At 46.7% G+C, this 18349-nt stretch overlaps 1 protein-coding gene across 1 annotated transcript in view; it reads right to left on the bottom strand.

Moving 5' to 3' along the window:
• RAD51AP1 (RAD51 associated protein 1) overlaps nt 1-8726 on the bottom strand; it is a 411208-nt gene extending 402482 nt beyond the window's left edge. Inside the window, exon 1 of the mRNA XM_069628320.1 lies at nt 8412-8726. Within this exon, the coding sequence (XP_069484421.1) occupies nt 8412-8428 (17 nt within the window). The 5' untranslated portion in view covers nt 8429-8726. The remainder of the gene's footprint in view (nt 1-8411) is intronic.
• Between the last annotated feature and the right edge of the window lie 9623 nt (nt 8727-18349).

The following is an 18349-nucleotide window of genomic DNA, read 5'->3' as shown; positions in this document are numbered from 1 at the left end:
ATGGAGGGGTTAGCAGGGGGTTTCTTAAGCAGAGGGTGAACAAGAGAATGCTTAAAAGAGAATGGGAAATCTCCAGTGGCAAAAGAGATTGCAGAGATCAGCCAAGGCTGGAGCGAGAGAGTCAATGTTATCATTAATGGTTTTGGAGGGGAGGGGGTCGACCTGTTTGGATGAGGCCTTCATAGACCAGACTTGTCTGGTAACCTCATCAGGTGTGATGGGGGTGAAAGAAGAGGGGAGAACTGGTAGATGAGCCAAGGTAGGCTCCAGAGGTGTTGGTGTATGATGTGGTGTGGGAGTGAGAGAGAAGAGGATGTCTTGGGTTTTTGCAGTCAAGTGTGCAGCCAGGGGCAAGCAAAGGTCCTGGGTGGGTGTGACAGAAGAGGAGGCTGCTGCAGGATTGGCCAGTTCCTTACAGACTTTGAAAGGTTTGGCTGTGTTGTTTGATGCAGCGGAGATGCAGGCTTGAATAAAGACTCTTTTCTTGGTGTGGATCCAGAGTCGATATTGCCTTTGGAGGAGGCGGTAGGTCCGTTTGTCAGAGGGTCCCCCTGACGAATTCCATTTCCGCTCAGCTGCCCTACACTTGCATTTAAGGGAAGCCAGGTCAGAGTCGTACCAAGAGTTGCACTTTTTGGAAGGCTTCAGTCGGACCCTCATGACAGGGGCAAGAGTATCAAGGGTGTTAGAGAGAGAGATTGAAGTTAGTGAGGGCTGTGTCAGGGTGGGAGTCAGCCGCAGGAGTAGGAGGCGGAGAGTAGGTGGAGACAAAGGCAACCGTTGTCACTCTTTTCATGGTTCTGGTGACTTTGAAACCGAGTGGGCGCGCCGGGTGTGCCGATGCGAGGAGAGCTTCAAGTGTGAAGAGAGAAGAGAGTGGTCCGTCCAAGAGAGAGGTAGTGAGATGGATGTTGGTATAGATGAGAGCATCCAAAGTGTGGCCCACTGTGTGCGTGGAGCCAGAAGGTAAGGTAAGCACTTGAGAAAAACATGTGCAAACTGCAGAGGTAGAAAAATGCTTAAGCTGTCTTACAAATGGTCATTCTTGCTTGCTCAGAAGCCAAACACGGTCATAAAAAAGGGGGCTAGTTCATAGTGATCTACCGTTAAACTGAAATTTTTTTATCTTATGAAAGATTTAGCAGGGATGTACACACTTATCATAAACAGTGACTACATAAAACAAGACATAGAAAAACACATGCAAGTCCCTAAAGGCCAACCGAAAATTTCCAAGAGGTAAGAAAGCCAACTAAACCTTGAACCTTAAAAATACACCGGAATAACTAATTGAGTAGCATCCCATTTGATCCGGATGAAACAGTATAACCAGCGATTAGAGCTCTAATCACATGTTAACTTACAAATTTCATAAAATTAACTACATCCAGACGATTGAGCGCCTGCGTGATGGGTTTAAACAGCCATTCAAAGTTTAAGTGAAAGAGAGAAGATGAGGATAATTCTTAACAAAAGCACCTTTCAAGAGAATGTAGGCAAAGCACTTGCAGTTCTATTTGTTAACTACAGGGTTATAGATAGTTTTGGTACTGTGAGAAACCTAAAGGTATTCCCACTTTCACTCTCCGGGGATCTTCTATTCAGGTGGCCAGGGAAGGGCCATCGCTTTTGGATCCCGACCCTGGGGGTGGGCTAGCGAGGGAGGATCACCTGGGAGGAGGGTCCTTGGGAATTGGGGAAGAGGGTGCCAAAGGGGTAGACATGGTATATCCCATTTCCTTACAGTGATTTACCTTACCCTCCATCAGGCTTTGGAGGATATTGTTGCCCATATCCTACTTCTCCCCCTGAAGTCAGACTAAGCACTAAGAACAAGAAATTAACCCCAAGAGTAGTAAAGATTACCTATAGGAAACACTAATATAGTACTGAAACGAAGAGGGAGCCTGAAGGTTATAGAGCTGAAGGTCAGGCATGTCCTGTTAATTGGACTTGTGGTCAGATAAATGAGCCTGGTATTTTACCCATGCAGCTTGCTAAAGACTCACAGGTGTATAAAAGGTCAGCATGGGGCAACCTGTGGGAATCGAGAAGCGAGAAGCCCGCCTGGAAGAAGCGCAGGAATGCCAGTACAGGCCACAAGAAACCTGGAGAGAAATGAAGCGCTGAGACACTGGAGGGTGGCATAGTGTGGCAGAGTGTCATTGCGTGGCGAGGGAGCCATGCCTCCAAGGAGCCGGGGAGAGCGAGAGAAGGGAGCCGTGTAAACAGGCGGCCCCTATGCTGTGGCCAAGAAGTGCTTGTTCCCTGGATGGAAGCTGCAGTCTGGGGATGTCTGCAGAGAGGCAGTGAAATCCTGACTGTACAAACTAAGAATTTGAGAAAGAACTGTGTTACGCGACCGGCAAGTGCCAATGAACGAAAGAAACCCAGTGCGCGTTTGACAGTTAGTGAAGCAACATTATACCGGTGTGGTCGCGTGCAGGCAGCACATTCTCAAAAGCCTCCGATGAAACCTGAATGATAAAATACACAAATGCAAAGCTAATGCAGCGAGGGGAGCAATGATGTGTGAGCAAAATTACGAATTGAATACGAGTTAGTAAAAGTATGAGAATGAGTTTTCTGCAAGTGAGCCGCGGAGGCGAGCAACGAAGTGTGAGCAAAATGCTGAAATGAAAGCTTAAGCTGCATTTGAATCTTCCAAGTGTGGAACACCCAGCAATTCTAAATTATGGGGATAAAGGGCTTGGGTAAGGGCAACTGGTTGCGCGACCTGTAGCGGATGGACCGTGTGGTCTGTCAACTGTGCCTAGACTAGGGAGCCCCAACAAATAAATGGAACTATACAAGTAACCTAGAAACCAGAAAGAGCTGAATATTGGTCTGAGAATCAGTGCAATACGCTTGGAGAAACGAGAAACCTAAGCTCCTACCGAACAGGGTGAGATTATTGATGAAGCAAGAGTACAAGCTTGAGGAAGGGAATCTTGAGCTTCTTGGGAACATTGTGTTGTGAATTCAGACCTAAAACTTGGGGAAAGGAACTCTGCACTCTTTTGGAACTTGGTTTTGGTGGGCCAGTGCCTGCACTTGGGGGAACAGGACCCCCAAGCTTCTTTTCAGAACATTGTTTTTGAAACTGTATCCTAAACTTGGGGAAGAGAGTCAGCTTGCTTCAGACTTTAATGTGGACATTATTTGGAGTTAGAATATCCCTGCACTACATTTAGGTATTAGAAGTGAGGGCAAGCATAGGTGTTGACACAAAAAGACTTGTCTTGGACATTAGACATAGACATTCCTTAGTTTTGTTAGGTAGGGCAATCCCCACCATAATTCTAGGGCAAGCTAGGTGTTACACCCCTCCTGACATTTTTAATAAAGGTTTTCAAAACCGTTACATCTGTTGCCTGTGTCGATACCATGCCCGTCTCACAGTACATAAATAAGGAAACATTCATACGTCTTTGAGAGTGAAATCCATGTCGCAATGGACCTATTTAATTCCGCTTATGTATGTGTGGTCAGCATGCATCCTTGTCGTACACTCACTGAGCTGTTCTTTGTGTCAGACTTTGGTGTAGTTGCCAGGCTTCATAAATTGCACTTGCAACTAGCCATTGGCAAATGACAATGGTCACTCTGCAAATAAAGGCTGTGGTGTGTCCATGCAGATAATTGATGCAATAAATGTATCCAGATAGTAGCTGGCAGACATTGGCAGACATAGCCCCCAAAAGGTGGACACTGGTCTGGTGGTAGCTGGGCACTTCCATACGAATGCTGTACGAGGACAGGGTTAGCAAAAAGGCATGGTCTCTCAGTCAATGGGTAAGGAAGTCTGATCAATGTGTGCTAATAACAATTATGATCCATTCTGTGAGGCCCATTCTATTAAACATTTTCAAGCTAACCAGATAGGACTTGCAGAGATGCAAATTTCAGGTAGCAAGGACTCAAATTTGCAGGCACTTGGTACCTTCCTCCAAAAGGCTTTTCTCTACTGGCAGCTGAGCAAAAAAGCATTTAGGTCTCATTTGCGACACGTGCGTACTAAGTACACTGGATTCACCTTACGCTACAGACACTACACCTTCGGAATTTGAGTTTTGACACTACCTGCGCACACAATGTTGCAACAGTCCAACTCTGATAATACCAACTGTACTAGGTTAGAGTGCAAGTCCGGGACTAGAGTAACACTAGGGGTCCCAGGAACCTAGCCTTTGCATAGGTTCTTGGGTATCTTCGAGCATCAGTGACCAAGTAAATAATATTACAATTCTCCAATTACTGCACCTCCTTTTTGGCCAGTTAAGGGATAGGTAGCTTTCCCTATCCAGTGCTGGACGTGTTTTAGACACTACAAGATATTTCTTTGGCTCTGCCATCTGTGAGAAACCTGATGGTTGTCCCACATGTAGTCCCCGGGGATCCTTGTTCCAGGTGGCCAGGGAAGGGCCATCGCTCTTGGATCCCAACCCTGGGGGCGGACAGGCGAGTGAGGATCACCTGGAGGGAGGATCCTTGGAAAGTGCACTTGGGGAGCCTGCAGGTGAGACACAGTACATCATGATAACACCAACAGGGCACCACGCAAACGCTGAAGTGTTTATAGGTTATTTGAATACCAATTCCTTAAAAGCTAAGCATAAACGAGTAAGACACTCTCCAGACAAAGTCAAGGAAACATTCCACCCAAACACCCCTTCTGATTCATCGTCTCCTTCCTCAGCCTTTCTTAACTGGTTCAGAAATCCATCCCTTCATTCTCTACCATTCGCCTCTACAGTGAAAGGAGTAGAAGAAAAGAAGCAAAACCTCCATTATATCCCCATCCCTTTCATCACCGTCGCAAAAAGGGAACGAAACAAGCCAGAATAAATCGGGCATTCCATCACCCATGGCGATCCACATGGCATTCCCCCTTTCCAAATACTCCTCTACCCAACATCCCCTCAGCTCAAATAACATACTGTTTGACAGACCCTAATCCTTCCCTGAATTCTTGTTGTCAAAACCGTTGTTATACCAGCCATAAGAAACACAGGCATTCGAAAGAACTCTATTGTTTCTACCACTGTCCCGATAACAAGGCCAGGCGAAGTCAGGCACAGAGCAATCATTAGAGACACCTGAAGCCTGTTAATGCTCCTCAGGTGTATAAAAAGGAGTAAATGCCTGAGAGTCAAAGAGCAAATTGGAACCGGAGACAGAGCGCGATGCAAAGACTGAGCTATCAGGCTAGTGAAAAGGCCTGTACACCCCAAGAGAGGATGGTGGAGATTCGAGAGCATAGATGCTGAGAGGCCGAGGTTTCAAGGGGCCATAGGGAGCCTGGTGGGGGAGCTTTGTCTCCAAGGAGCCAGAAGGGGATGGTGTGAAAGGCTGCTCTCTGAAACCAGAATCTGTGAAGGTGCTCATGTCCCTCGGCGGGAGAGGCCACCCGGAGGTGTTGGGAGCATTGGAGGGGCAAACCAGGAGTCCCTGACCTCGACACCAAAGACCCGAAAGCCGCTGATCACCACCGGTGAGTTCAAAGCCAGAGGGAACCCGGTTGCTAACAGACGCAAGCGTGAAATATAATATGTAGCAAAGCCAGACAAGCATAGGATAAGAAACGCGCTGAAGATTGTCCTTGTGAACTGTAAATTGAATGTGCATCTGAGCGTCAGAAGGAAACAAAGTAGCAAGACGAAAGCATGTACACTTACACATTGTGAAAGGATACTAGCGCAAAGTGAGAAAGATCTCTCCGAAGTGCAGGGAAGCTGTGCGATGCTCGAAGTGGAGCTAAGAGTGAAAAATGAACGGGGAGTTGCGCGAGAGGGGAGAGCGAGCTGAGACACCGAATTAAAGGAACTTTGTAACTAAAAAGGTGCCTGGGGCATGAGATTATTTTGGATGAAGATGAAAGAATCGAGGTATCAGAGTGGTCACGCATAGAGGAAAGTCATATGCGCACCCCGAAGTTTGCGAAGCACTTTTCAACCCGAGTTTCTGGGGCAAAATTCTATGAGAACAAAAGGTGTCAGAGTGGTTCCACATAGAGGAAAGTAATATATGTGAAATAAAGGTTTTCAAACTATCTTTGTGTCTTTGTCTACCTCTTTGCACCATGGCAATTTCGCACATTCATCCCTTTCTTTGAAGTGGATCTGGGAATTGAAATACACAACCTGGCAGGCGAGTATACAGGAATCAAATTAGCAACCAAGCAGTACTCCGGAACTGTATCAGAGGAAGCTTGGTTTATTGTAGGGAAATAGAATGCAGGAAAAGGTAAGAGACCCTCAGGAAAGCACCACCAGATCTCCCATCTATCCAACTGTCATCTCATGAACTTAGATGAACACTCACCACATCACACACACACAACCCCCGATGTTCCACATTCTCTCTGAAGTGGTGGATCTCGGAATCATCCTCATTCGCATGGAACTTTAGATGGTTTACTCAATTAAGTTCTTGATTCCTATGATGTACATGTGCCGGCTGAGGTTCCTTTTTATGAACCATCAGTCATGACGAAGTTATGACATTCTTAAAGGGGCAACACCACACTCCTCCTTTTCCATAACAAACAAAAACATCATCATTGGACACCAAATAAATCAACACTCACAAACAGCAATGCTTAGTCCTCCTGGGAACCATGGGGAAAAACAATAGATCGCAACTCTGTCAATTACAAACATTAAAACATACACCGATCACTCTTTACATCTTCTGCGGGTGACAGTCGGAATTGGTCAACTACTGGTAACATGTTGGCAGTTCTAACTCATAAGGAAAACTTAATTTAGCCGCGAAAGAAGAGAGACTCCAACCAACGGACGACACCATTGTTAGTTACTGGAACCATATTGAGCATGCCAACACTCTGCGGGATCACAGCTTCACACACATTTAATTACTGGGACCACTTTAAGCACATCAGTGACATGCAGGCTCACAGCCTCAAAAGTGCATATTTATGGAGTCCTCTTTAAGCATTTGCGGGGCTGCAGGAAAGCAGTTTAAACCTCAGTCCAGGATGGTTATGAGCACAGTTCAGGAGCTGGCAAAGCTGCACCCACACGGGTACACCGGGGGGCGACATCGGCTGTAGTTCCTTGGTGGTGGGGCAGGAGGCAAGACACTGGTGGCAGGGTGTCTGGACTGCACCACTTATTTCGCTCCCCCGGGCAGGAGTATCACCTTACTGGAATGGCACCAGCCACTCTTCTCCCTGCCCCCATGCAGGGGGTTTTGCCTTTGCCTGTGCAGCACCAACATCCGCGTCTTCACTCCGGGTGGGGGAAGTAGAGCAACTTGCGGCACCAATTCCAAACGCGGAACACAAACAAAGCACCGCCCAACGGCCCGGGCCATTGAGGGAGGAGGGCACACATTTTGAAACTCAGATTACAGAGTAAGATCAAAAATAATGTATTTTCCCTGGACAGCCCCGATCACAGAGCTAGCCGCCCTCATCCTCTCCCTCCAGTGGGAGATTACTTCATTCCAGCAGTTCAGATCACGGGCAGTAGCCTCGCTGGGTGACCTCGCTTCACCACAGGAGTCCTTACTCCTCATCGCCATTGTTGTGGCCTGGAATTGTGGTGACACAGGCCGGCACGATCAGTGCTGGGGGCACGCAGCACACAGATAGAGCTGCTTTCACATGGCACAGACAGCTGCAGGATCAACCTGATTGCCATGATCACACCGCTGGACACCAGTTGCTAGGGGCTCCTAGGCTAGCAACTGTGCTGTGGTCACACAGCAAGACAGCGGCCTGGGGGCTCCCAGGTAACACATGCTGATCTGGGGGCCCCCAGATCAGCTGTGGTCACATGAAGTCAACCTGCAGGCCCAACATCGAGACACAAGACAGAAGTGCCATTCAACAAGTCAGCCTTTGTTCCGGCTGAGGCGCCTTTTATTGACGATGAGTGGTGACGAATTCAGGATACATATTCTTAAAGGGGCAATCTACAATTAAATATTTACACATCATTGTTTGCGACATGCGAGCTCATTGTTGATGGGAGCACTTACGCAGTTTATATAATCTATCAATCCATGAAGAATTTCTCATTCTTATAATCTTATTATTTTTACCATTTCGTTGACATTTTATCCTTCTACCAACCTCAAAGAGATGTGGGGCAATTTAACATTTTAATCTCGGTGAAATATCCTTGGTTAAAATGGTGTGCATGCATGTCTGTCAACCGTCCAGATTTAATGAGTGAAAAAAATCGTTTTTTTAAAGATATTTCATTTTCTCTCTCTTAACATAAACTTCGCCCCAATGTACGTCAATGAGAAAATCTTTACAAAGCTCCCCCCGCCCCCCCGACTCGATCTTAGAGACACTGGCATGTGTGCGCTTGCGCTACGTAACCAGCAAGTGACCCTCGGGTCCAGAAAGACTTGTCCTGTGCGGATCCGATAAATACCTGCCAGGCCTGTCCATAGCGGAGGCTTATATAGACCGTATAGATCCAGCGCTGGAAAGCGGGCTCTGATCGCTGCGCCAGGGCAGGAGGCGGTGCTGGTCACTGGCAGATGTTGCGGATCAGCAGCCGTAACATGATGATATCAAAGCAAGCACAAGCTGGAGAAGAGGAGGATCACGGAACAAGTGAAGACATCGGCATGATCATTGCAGCTCTTGCACCCACTTAGTTCGATAATCAGGGCAAAGCTTGGTGGCAGGCCGGCAGCACAGTCTGGTGCCCATAAGCTTTTCGCGCCCGAAGTGCCTTCAAACTGCGCACCCGGAACCATAGGAACAGAATGCTGACCTGCCTCCTTATTTTTGCCTGGGACGAGCTAACGAGCGGCCATTTTGACAAGGAGCAAGACCACATACGCTCGAACAAAGACACATTTAGAAATATTATTACGTAACGTTAGTGGATTTCTTTTTGTTGTTAATTATTTTCTATTCAAAATGTGTACGCCTATTTAAATATTCCTATCAAAGTTTAAATAAACAATTGCAATGCTTTTTTCAAGATGTTAATAGTGTTAAAACGATATAAACAAATCAAAGAAAGTTGTATTTCTATCACAGTTGATTAAAAAAAACTCCATATCTTGGAGGGCTGTGCTGTTAAAAATGGTGGGGACACAAGAGACCCTAAACCTTAAAGGATGCAGATGTTACACCTTTTGATAGGAACGTGGCGGCCATATTAGAGTTGCAGAAATTGGCACACACCATGGGAACAGTCAAGAATACACAAAGCAAATTCTATTTTCTTAAGGCATTATAGAAATAGCCTCACTCATAGATAACAAATGTCATAACATGTGTCACTTCAAACATTAATTAGAATGAAGGCGAGTGGTTCGATTATTGAACTGTTTCTGAAACATGATGTCCATTTATAGTATGGCATACATGGCAACATTCTGCGACCAAAAATCTGTAGGAATCTAAACGTTTAAAAAATACTAATTAGCATAATGATGGCATCACAGGAAATGATGCCACATCAATTTGACTCAATTAAATGACGGCATGGCATCACAGGAAATTATGTCACGTGATCTTTGACCTTATGACATCACAACAAATGACATCAAATGACATACGGCCATGAAGAAATCACAGGAAAGTTCTACATACTGGTTGGGTACCCCATTGTATAGAGCAGAAAACAGTCAGAGGGACCTGTGAGGTGCATATATTATAAGGGAGACAAAGAAATACAGTTGGGGGTTAATAGCCACCGATTCACAAGATGGCCATCCAGCAGGGAGCTCAAACAAGAAATACCCACTAAAGAGCTATAAATCCTTCCATGTCAGCAAGTGCCTGCCGTGGAAGAACTGGTGTGAAAAGTCAAGGTGATAACACTGGGCATAGCTCTCAACCATTTATGTGGCAATGGCGGGTGAAAACACCCGATTTTATTTTTGGCGGGTGAAAGGCCCATTGAAACGAATGGGCGTGCAGGAGGCTTGGCGGGTGAGGCAGCTGTTTACAAGGCGGGTGACACCCGCCAAAAGCGTGCGAGTTGAGAGCTATGACACTGGGAAGTGACAGTCACATAGTCTCCAGCAAATGCAGCTTGTACGGCAAGATCCAGAACAAAAGTAATATAGAGACATGCTGTATTATAACTGCTGACTGGAACCATGGGGCAGTTGCTGGGGGCCTCCATGATGCTCATTGCCCCTTTCAACTGAAAAGGTTGAAAGGCCCTAATGCTGTCCCTGCCCTTGACACATCACATATTTAAAAAAGTAATTCATTTACCTGCCTCAGAGAATAGATGTTTGCAGCTGTGTGTATACAGCACAGACACTGGGAAGTTTACTACTCTGCAGTGAGAGACAGAGCACCAGCTCAGAGGTCTGAAGAAACACAGTAAATGATCACATGGCACCATGAGCTCAGGCAGGCAGCTCTGAGGGGCTTGATTCATGTGTGTGGTGTCACGCTGTGACGCTCTGGCACTTGCTTGGATTTCACGGTGCCCAGGCCCAGAGTGTCTATTTCATGTTGTTTGTGGACAGGCAGACCACACATAAATTAATGGGCCATTTAACACGACCCCCTTCACGAATCATTGATGCTTCTCTCGTTGCTCACACTGTACAGGACTGGCTGGGCCTCAGGCAGACAGCCAGGCCTGGAAATCAGTAGGTTTTAACAACGAAATCTGTAGGCGGTAGGACTGTGTAAATTGTAGTAGCCTACCCCCCAAATCGCTAGGGTTGGCAAGTCTGGTATGGGTCTGCACGTTCTTCCAGAATGCCTGTGCAAAACCAGGACTAGATGAATGTGCCACATATGACATAGAGCTACTTGTGAGCTATGGCAGCCAAGCATCCTATATTTTACGTGGCAGTCCCAATTTTATGGATAGTGTCCTGTGTGCACCCTGTCCGGGAGGGGGTAAAATCCTAACTTTGCTTATCTGGTCACAGGAGTGGAACATTTCCCAGTGCTTGGGATAACACTTTCATGTAATATTTCCACCTCCATAACTGTCAACTCACCCCCTTTTGGCGGGTTTCTCCCACCATAGAGTCACTTCAATCACCCGCCAATCCCCTTGCCCATTAAATCAATAAGTGTCGAACAAGCCATAACCGGCAAAAAAATTAATCCTCTTTTTTCACCGGCTATGGCAACTGAAAAGTTTGACAGGTATTCCTTGTGGTCTGTGAAAGTGCTTCTTAAAATCTTGCTCTGTCTAATGTGGTAGGTCAGAATCAGGAGACAGACAAGGAGGCATTGTGAGCGATATCTTTTTATTTCTACCTAAAAGAACCTGAACATCCCTATGTCTAAGACAGTAGCGATCCTAAAGAAAAGAAAAGGTGTCCAAAAGGGGGGATCGTCAGGGTGTCAATACAAAACAAAGAAAGCCCCCTCACCAAACCTATACTAACCTACACTCTGTCCCTACCATTATTATGTTATGTTGATTTATACTGCGCACCGATACCACCCAAGGGCAGTCTCCAGGTGCTCTATGAAAAAACAAACAAGCTCACCATAAGATATACACAGGTCCTTACACCTTGGAATGGTGGTTGGTTTCTGACCCTCACCCAGGTGTGTTTCTGTCAACAGGGCTGCTTGCCCTTGCCCCAGAGTCTAAGCTGGAGTGTTCCTGGTATCCTTTACAAGAGGAGCCCCAGATGTTCCTGCCCAGGAGGAGGCACCCGGATTTCAGGTGGCCTCAAACTTTGGTCCTTCTCACCCCGTCTTGGGCTATTCGCTGCCACTTTCTCAACCCCCAACCACCTTTGGCTGCTATATCTGACACTCTCGATGTTCTTGCCCCTGTCATGAGGATCCGCTTGAAGCCCAAAGCTAAGTGCAATTCTTGGTACGACGCAGACCTCGTCACCCTGAAACGCAAGTTCAGGGTGGCTGAGCAGAAATTGGGTGCTTCTGGTAAACCCTCTGACAAACTGGCCTGCCGCCTGCTCCAAAGGCAATACCGGCTCTCTGTCCGCACCAAGAAGAGAGCTCACATCCAAGTCTGCGTCTCTGCGGCATCTAACAACTCGGCCGAACTCTTTAAAATCTGCAAGGAACTGCCCAATCCTGCTGCAGTCTCTACCTCTCCTGCCCCTTCCCAGGCCCTCTGCATGGTTCTGGGTTCTCATTTCATCTCTAAAACGCAAGACATCCTGTCCTCTCTCTCTTCCTCTCCCCCTGCCCCCTCTAATCCCTGCTCTTCCTCTGGCCCTTCTTCAGCCACCTCTCCTCCCTCCTTCTCTGCCTTTCCCTTGTTCTCCCCAGATGAGGTTTCTAGACAAGTCCGATCTATGAAAGTCTCATGAAAACAGGTTCATCCCTGTTCCTTCAAAACCATCAAGGACCACATTGATTCCCTGGCTCCTGCTCTGGCCGACTTCTGCAACCACTCCTTCGCCACTGGAGTCTTCCCACCCCCCCCGAAGCACACCCTTGTGCACCATCTTCTTAAGAAACCCTCTGCCCACCAGTCGTGCCCAGCTAACCAGCGCCCAATCTCCATCACTCATTTCCTGGGTAAACTCCTGGAAAAGCTGGCCATCTCCCAGCTTAATGCTCACACTGAATCTGTTGGTTGTCTTCATGACCATCAGTCTGGCTTCAGAGCTGCCAGAAGCACAGAAAATACTCCCCTGAACATCCGTGAAGACCTGCTCTCAAACCTTGATTCCAACACCCCCTGTGTCCTCATCTTACTTGATTTCTCTTCTGCATTTGACACAGTCAACCATGCCATCCTGCTCAACTGTCTCTGTGATAACCTGGGTATCACCGGTCAGGCCCTGGCGTGGCTGACTTCTTTCCTCTGTGGTCGACCCTCCCAGGTCCAACTTGGCTCCTCCCTCTCCTCTATCTCTATCTCCACCTGTACCGTGGTGTCCCCCAGGGGTCTAACCTCTCTCCCTGGCTGTTCAACCAATACCTGGCACTTCTTGCCCACCACATCGCCGCTCTCTGTCTCAAATTTCAGTGCTATGCGGATGACATTCAGCTCATTTCCAGGCTACTTTTGGCCACCTCTTGTCTGTCTCTCATCTCTGACTGTCTGTCTGCTATCCAGGAGTGGTGTGCCGCCAATGATCTTTGGCTTAATGCTGAGATTCTCCTCATCAGTACTCCCGCTCCCTCCTATCTTATCACGCTCTGGCCGGCCTCTCTTGGCCATCCTCCTGCTCCCACCTGCGAGGCTAAAAACTTTGGGGTCAGCTTCGACTCCACACTCTCCTTCTCTCCTCACATCTCTGACGTCTCTAAGAAGTCACACTACCAGCTGCACCTCCTAAGAGGTATTCTTCCTTTCCTCTCCTTCCCCCAGAAGCTCACTGTCTCCAGAGCTCTGGTTCTCTCTAAGCTGGACTATTGCAACAGCCTCTTTCTAAATCTGCCTGCTTCCACTCTCCACCCTCTGCAACTAATCCTGAACAGGACTGCAAGACTTGTCCATGGCCTCAAGCCCTGGGATCATATCTCTCCAGCCCTGAAATCACTCCATTGGCTCCCAATGGATGCAAGGATTAACTTCAAAACCCTCTGCATTGTCCACAAGGCTTTCTGGGGCCTGGGTCCAAAATACCTTCAGCTATCCCTCCGTAAATACCTCCCATCTCGAGCTCTTTGCTCCACTACCTCTAACTCCCTTAGAGTCAGTAGTTTTTCAAAGAAATGAGCTGGAGGTAGATCTCTGTCTTCGGCTGGGGCCTCCCTCGGGAACAGCCTCCCTGCCACTCTAAAACTTGAGGAGAGCCATCTCCGGTTACAGAAGCATCTCAAGACCTTCCTCTTTGCTTCTGCCTTCACTCTCTCTCTCCCCTGCTGATCTGCTCTCTCTTGCCACTGTGCACCTGGCCACCCTCTGTCCCCTGGGCCCAGGTACCTGCTCCCCCTGCCACCCTCCTGCACTGCCTCCTGGCCACCCCTTTACACTAGGGACTGTATCTGTACCCATACTGTCCCCCACCCCCATTTCTCTTCTCTTTCTGCACTTATCAGATTTACCCAGTCTGTTGCCTTAAACACAGCACTTGCCAACTGCTGGCTGCACTACCACTTTTTATTTGCCTTTATTATCTATTTATTTGTATTTCTATTTATTATTATTTATCTGTTCTCCTCTGCTCCGCACTTTCCACTCCCCCTTCCATGCACTTTTCCCCCTTTCCCTTTCCCATGCACTTGCGCATTCTCAATGTCACTGGGCCTAGTAAGATCGTTGTTTTTGTTCTCCCCTGTTCCCCTTCCTTTGCCTTGTCGCGCTCTGAAACACTTGGGTACGAGCGCGATATAAATAAATTATCATATCATATGTTACTTTGTGTTATTTTCAAGGCATGCTATAAAATGAAGCTCATGAAACCCAAACCTTAACACACTGTGAGGGGTCAGTAAAGCGAGACGGACAACTGCTTGTAGATTTCTCAAAATATGCCATTTTATAAAAGAAAATATAGTGAGACAATACCTTGCTTGCCCTAAAATACATAGGAATTCCCTAGTCTAAAGGCTAAGGGAACATTCTCTAGCACGGGTAAACTGGGCCTCACACTAAACAACCAATATACAACAGAAATTATATAAGAACACAATACAACAACTATTAGTACCCAGCGAGGGTCAATGAGCTTGTTAGAAGCAAGCTCATTGGCCCTTGCCCAGGTCTTTTTTTTTTTTTTTTTTTTTTATTTGTATTTAATCGCTACGGATTTTTACAAAGAAAAAGGAACAAATGGTTGGTGTTGAAGGAAGTTTCAAGGACAATGTCTAATGTTCAAGTAAATAGATGTTTCTCCATATCGATAAAGGATGAAGAAGGGTCGACCAAGGTGGTCCGATGGGAACGACGAAGTCTCACCAAACGGCACCATGAAGACGAGTTCTAAGGTTTTGGCGATTTCGCCAGTTTGGACCCATATGTAAGCAGTAGGTGGGCGGGGATCAAGGTTCGAAGCTTCTTAAGGAGGTGTCGAGTTGATGATATGTTGCATGATGTTAACCGTAGCTAGAGCCCAGCCAGGTTTGTCGCCTGCGATCAGCTTGTTCCAACAGTTTCCCTCGTCTAACGATACAAAGTCAGAGATGATGCTCTTAAAGTAAATGGCACGGATGTCACGTGTCTTTGGACAGTTCAAGAGGAGGTGGCGAATTGTCTCTTTTTCTGTAGTCGATTTGCAATACCGGCATCGATTAGTTTCCGATAGCCCTCTGATTGCCAAGATTTCGTTTGTCGCCAGAAGATTCAAGTGTATTTTCAAAAAATATAGACGCGCTCGTCTGCTTGGAAAAAGTTTGAGATAAGTTTGCAGTGAGTCCAACTTGTTGAAAAAGGGGAGAAGGTGACTGGTGAGCTTATATTTGTTAGCGGTTTCTATGGTTTGTATCCAGTCCCACTCTTTAATTTTTTTCGAGGTTTTGGCAGGGTTGGTTATCAGTTCTTCTTTGCTACTTTCAGCCAGGTGTAGCAGGTTGTGCATGTTTGATTCCCATTTCTGGAGTGAGTTGCCCAGGTCTTACCTTGCTGTCAAGGCTCTGAAGCCTATGCTTCTCCACCGCAGCATCCTGGAGTGGCCGCCATGGAAAGGGAGAAGGGGCTATGTGTAATCCCTTCGCCCCTTCCATGGCAGCGATTTTTTTGTTTCCTTTTTTTTCATCGGTTTTAATGGCCGCCATGGACATGCAATTTTTTATACTTTTTTTTCTCGAGTCGAGAAACTGTCGCAGTGTCATTTCTCAAGTCGAGAACAATTGCTATTAGTACCCCAGTACGACGTGCCGGGTTACTAATGGCAATATGACACTCGCGGGGGTGGGGGCTCTGTTAACTATGGCCCCAGGGGCATTACCTGACCGGTAATGCCCCTCTCCTCGGGTCATATTGCCTTAATACTAATCCAGTATCAGAATAGCTTTTTCGTCTTTCCTGGCAAAAGTCACTTCCCCAGGCCTCAAAGTCACTTCAAAATGTTCAACAAAAAAAGAGAAAGTTTTTAACCAGTTATTGAAAGTTCAAAGTCAAAACAACAGTTCACCCAACAAAAATCCACTGGTAACAATTCCTTATTCCTAGCTGAAAAGATCCCCTTCCAACTACCAGAAAGAAAATAGCACCAATGGTAATCCTGGTTATGATTATTAATTGTCTCTGCTTCTGGATCTTCTGGATAAATTGCCACAGTCTAAAAAGAAAGTGTGATATTTCCCAAATGTCAATGATATATACTTCTTTACTACTTCTTCTGTTACAACTTTACATTTGGTATATTTGTCAGGATGCTTTCAATGTGCTGCTGCTTCTAATTTCAACAACAACACTTTCACTGCCTGTACTATTAGAACCGGCACCTTTGTCCCACAGTATGTTCTACTTCAACCACTTCAATGTGACATCTCCTGATACTGTTATATACCACCACAGTTTAAGTGTAACTACTACTACTTCAGTAATTGTGAATGATTAGGTAGATTTCAACCAGACCTTCAACCTCTTCAGGTAGGCAAGGCACTCTTCCTTTTAATGTCTTTCTTAAAAGGGGCAGCCTCTTTACCTCTTTAGTCTAACTACCACAAGTACAACCCGCTTCTGCAGACAAGACTCTTTCCCTTTTAGCTTTAGCAGTCTGCTGCACCACAGGTTGTCTTCTGCTTCAGAATATTCCTTACAAGCGTTTGTTTCCCCTTCTCCAGCTTTGCTCCCACCTTTCTACCAGTTATCAACTCAAGTTATTTCCTAGAAGCTCATGTGCCACTCTCTCGGCTTCAGGTAACAATGGGGTACTCACTTCTTATGCTACTTGTCTTTTAACAATTTCACAAGACAGTCAGCTGGCTCTTTAACACTTGGCAAAACAGATTTCACTTTGAAATGGGAGGTCTACTGGCTTGGGTAATGCTGGTTCCTCTCTTTAAGGCTTTTAAACTCTTTACTTCTTAACTTGGAATAAATGTCAATTCCTGATACAGTATAGAGTTCAGTCATTGAGATGAGAAACACAATAGGGCACTGTGAGAAACTAGAGGGTGTCTCACAGACTAGTCCCTTGGTATCTGTCGTCCAGGTGGCCGGGGCATGGCCATCGCTATTGGATACAGACCCCGGGGGTGGACCAGTACAGGAGGATAACCTGGATGAGGCGTCCCGGGGGACTGAGAGTGGGTCACCCAATGGAGAGACGTAGTATCCCCTTTCCTATTTTCCTATTACCCCTTGCCATCCCATATGCTATCTGGGAACCTTGCCCCCCCTTTCCTACACAAACACTAATACACAGGCTGAGCGCTCTGGGGGAAGATAGACGTACACTCGGCCATTCCATAAAACATGTCCCAATCTCAGGGCCAGGCAGATGCAGGCAATTACCCGTAACGACTTGCACCTAAATCCTGTTACCTTTCCCCACACGGATAAAAGCAAGAGCATGAGAGCACACAATGAGCAAGACGAGAGGAGAGGCAAAAAGCATAAGGGAGCAGGATTGTCACGCTGGTGACGGGACGAAGGCAGAAGGTGAACAGGTCAATACAGGGCTACAAGCAGAGAAAAGCCCTTGAACCCATCCCCCTGTAATCGGTTGAAACTGAACAGTTGGTTAACAGCTGGAGCGACAAAGAAAAGTGTCGAAGTGGCCCTGCACCGTTTAGACGAAAAACCATGCACAATTGAAATTCTTTGAACTTATGAACTTGGCAAAAAGGAATGCAGGCTTGCACCCGATTGAGGGGAGTCTGTCCTGATAAGAAAAAAGAAGTTGTGTGAAGCATTATTTGAAACACAAGGTCTGAGCCCGGCAGAGGGGAATTTATTGTGTATTCTGAGAAAAGGGAAATCTGAGCCCGGCTGAGAGAGATTCCATTGAGAAGAAGAAAAAGAAAGAGGTATTAGCCAAGCTGAGGGAGACCAAGAGAAGAGAATGTAGAATGATTTAAATTGTTATATATATGGAGTAAGGCATGTCAACACAGAGGGACTTGATACGATTCAAAAGGACGCTATGCTGAAAGGTCCTGGTGTACCTTAGAGACTGCCTCGTCGTGCCCAGGAAGTCAGAGTGTGCTCTAGGTGCTATAATGCTCTGCCTTGTCCCGTGCTGAACTGTGGGGAAAAGGAAGTTACAGTTCAACCGGCCTGAACTATCACGTTACCTGGACCTTTTTGTTTATTACACACTATTTTTCTACATTGCAACATCCCACACTGTGAGAAACCAGAAGGTGTCTCACCCGCTAGTTCCTGGGGATCTGTCATCCAGGTGGCCAGGAAACAGCCATCACTTTTGGATCCAGTTCCTGGGGTTGACCAGTGGGGTAGGATCACCTGGATACGGGGCCCTCAGGGAGTGGAAATGGGCTCATGGACAGTTCACCGTGAGCGACAACGGACTAACACCAGAGCTGTAT

This window comes from Ambystoma mexicanum, chromosome 12, assembly GCF_040938575.1.
Source record: "Ambystoma mexicanum isolate Mex_15411 chromosome 12, UKY_AmexF1_1, whole genome shotgun sequence".
NCBI classification, from domain to species: Eukaryota; Metazoa; Chordata; class Amphibia; order Caudata; family Ambystomatidae; genus Ambystoma; species Ambystoma mexicanum.
Note: the sequence above shows the minus strand (reverse complement) of the source record. Positions and strands in the feature narration are given on the sequence as shown.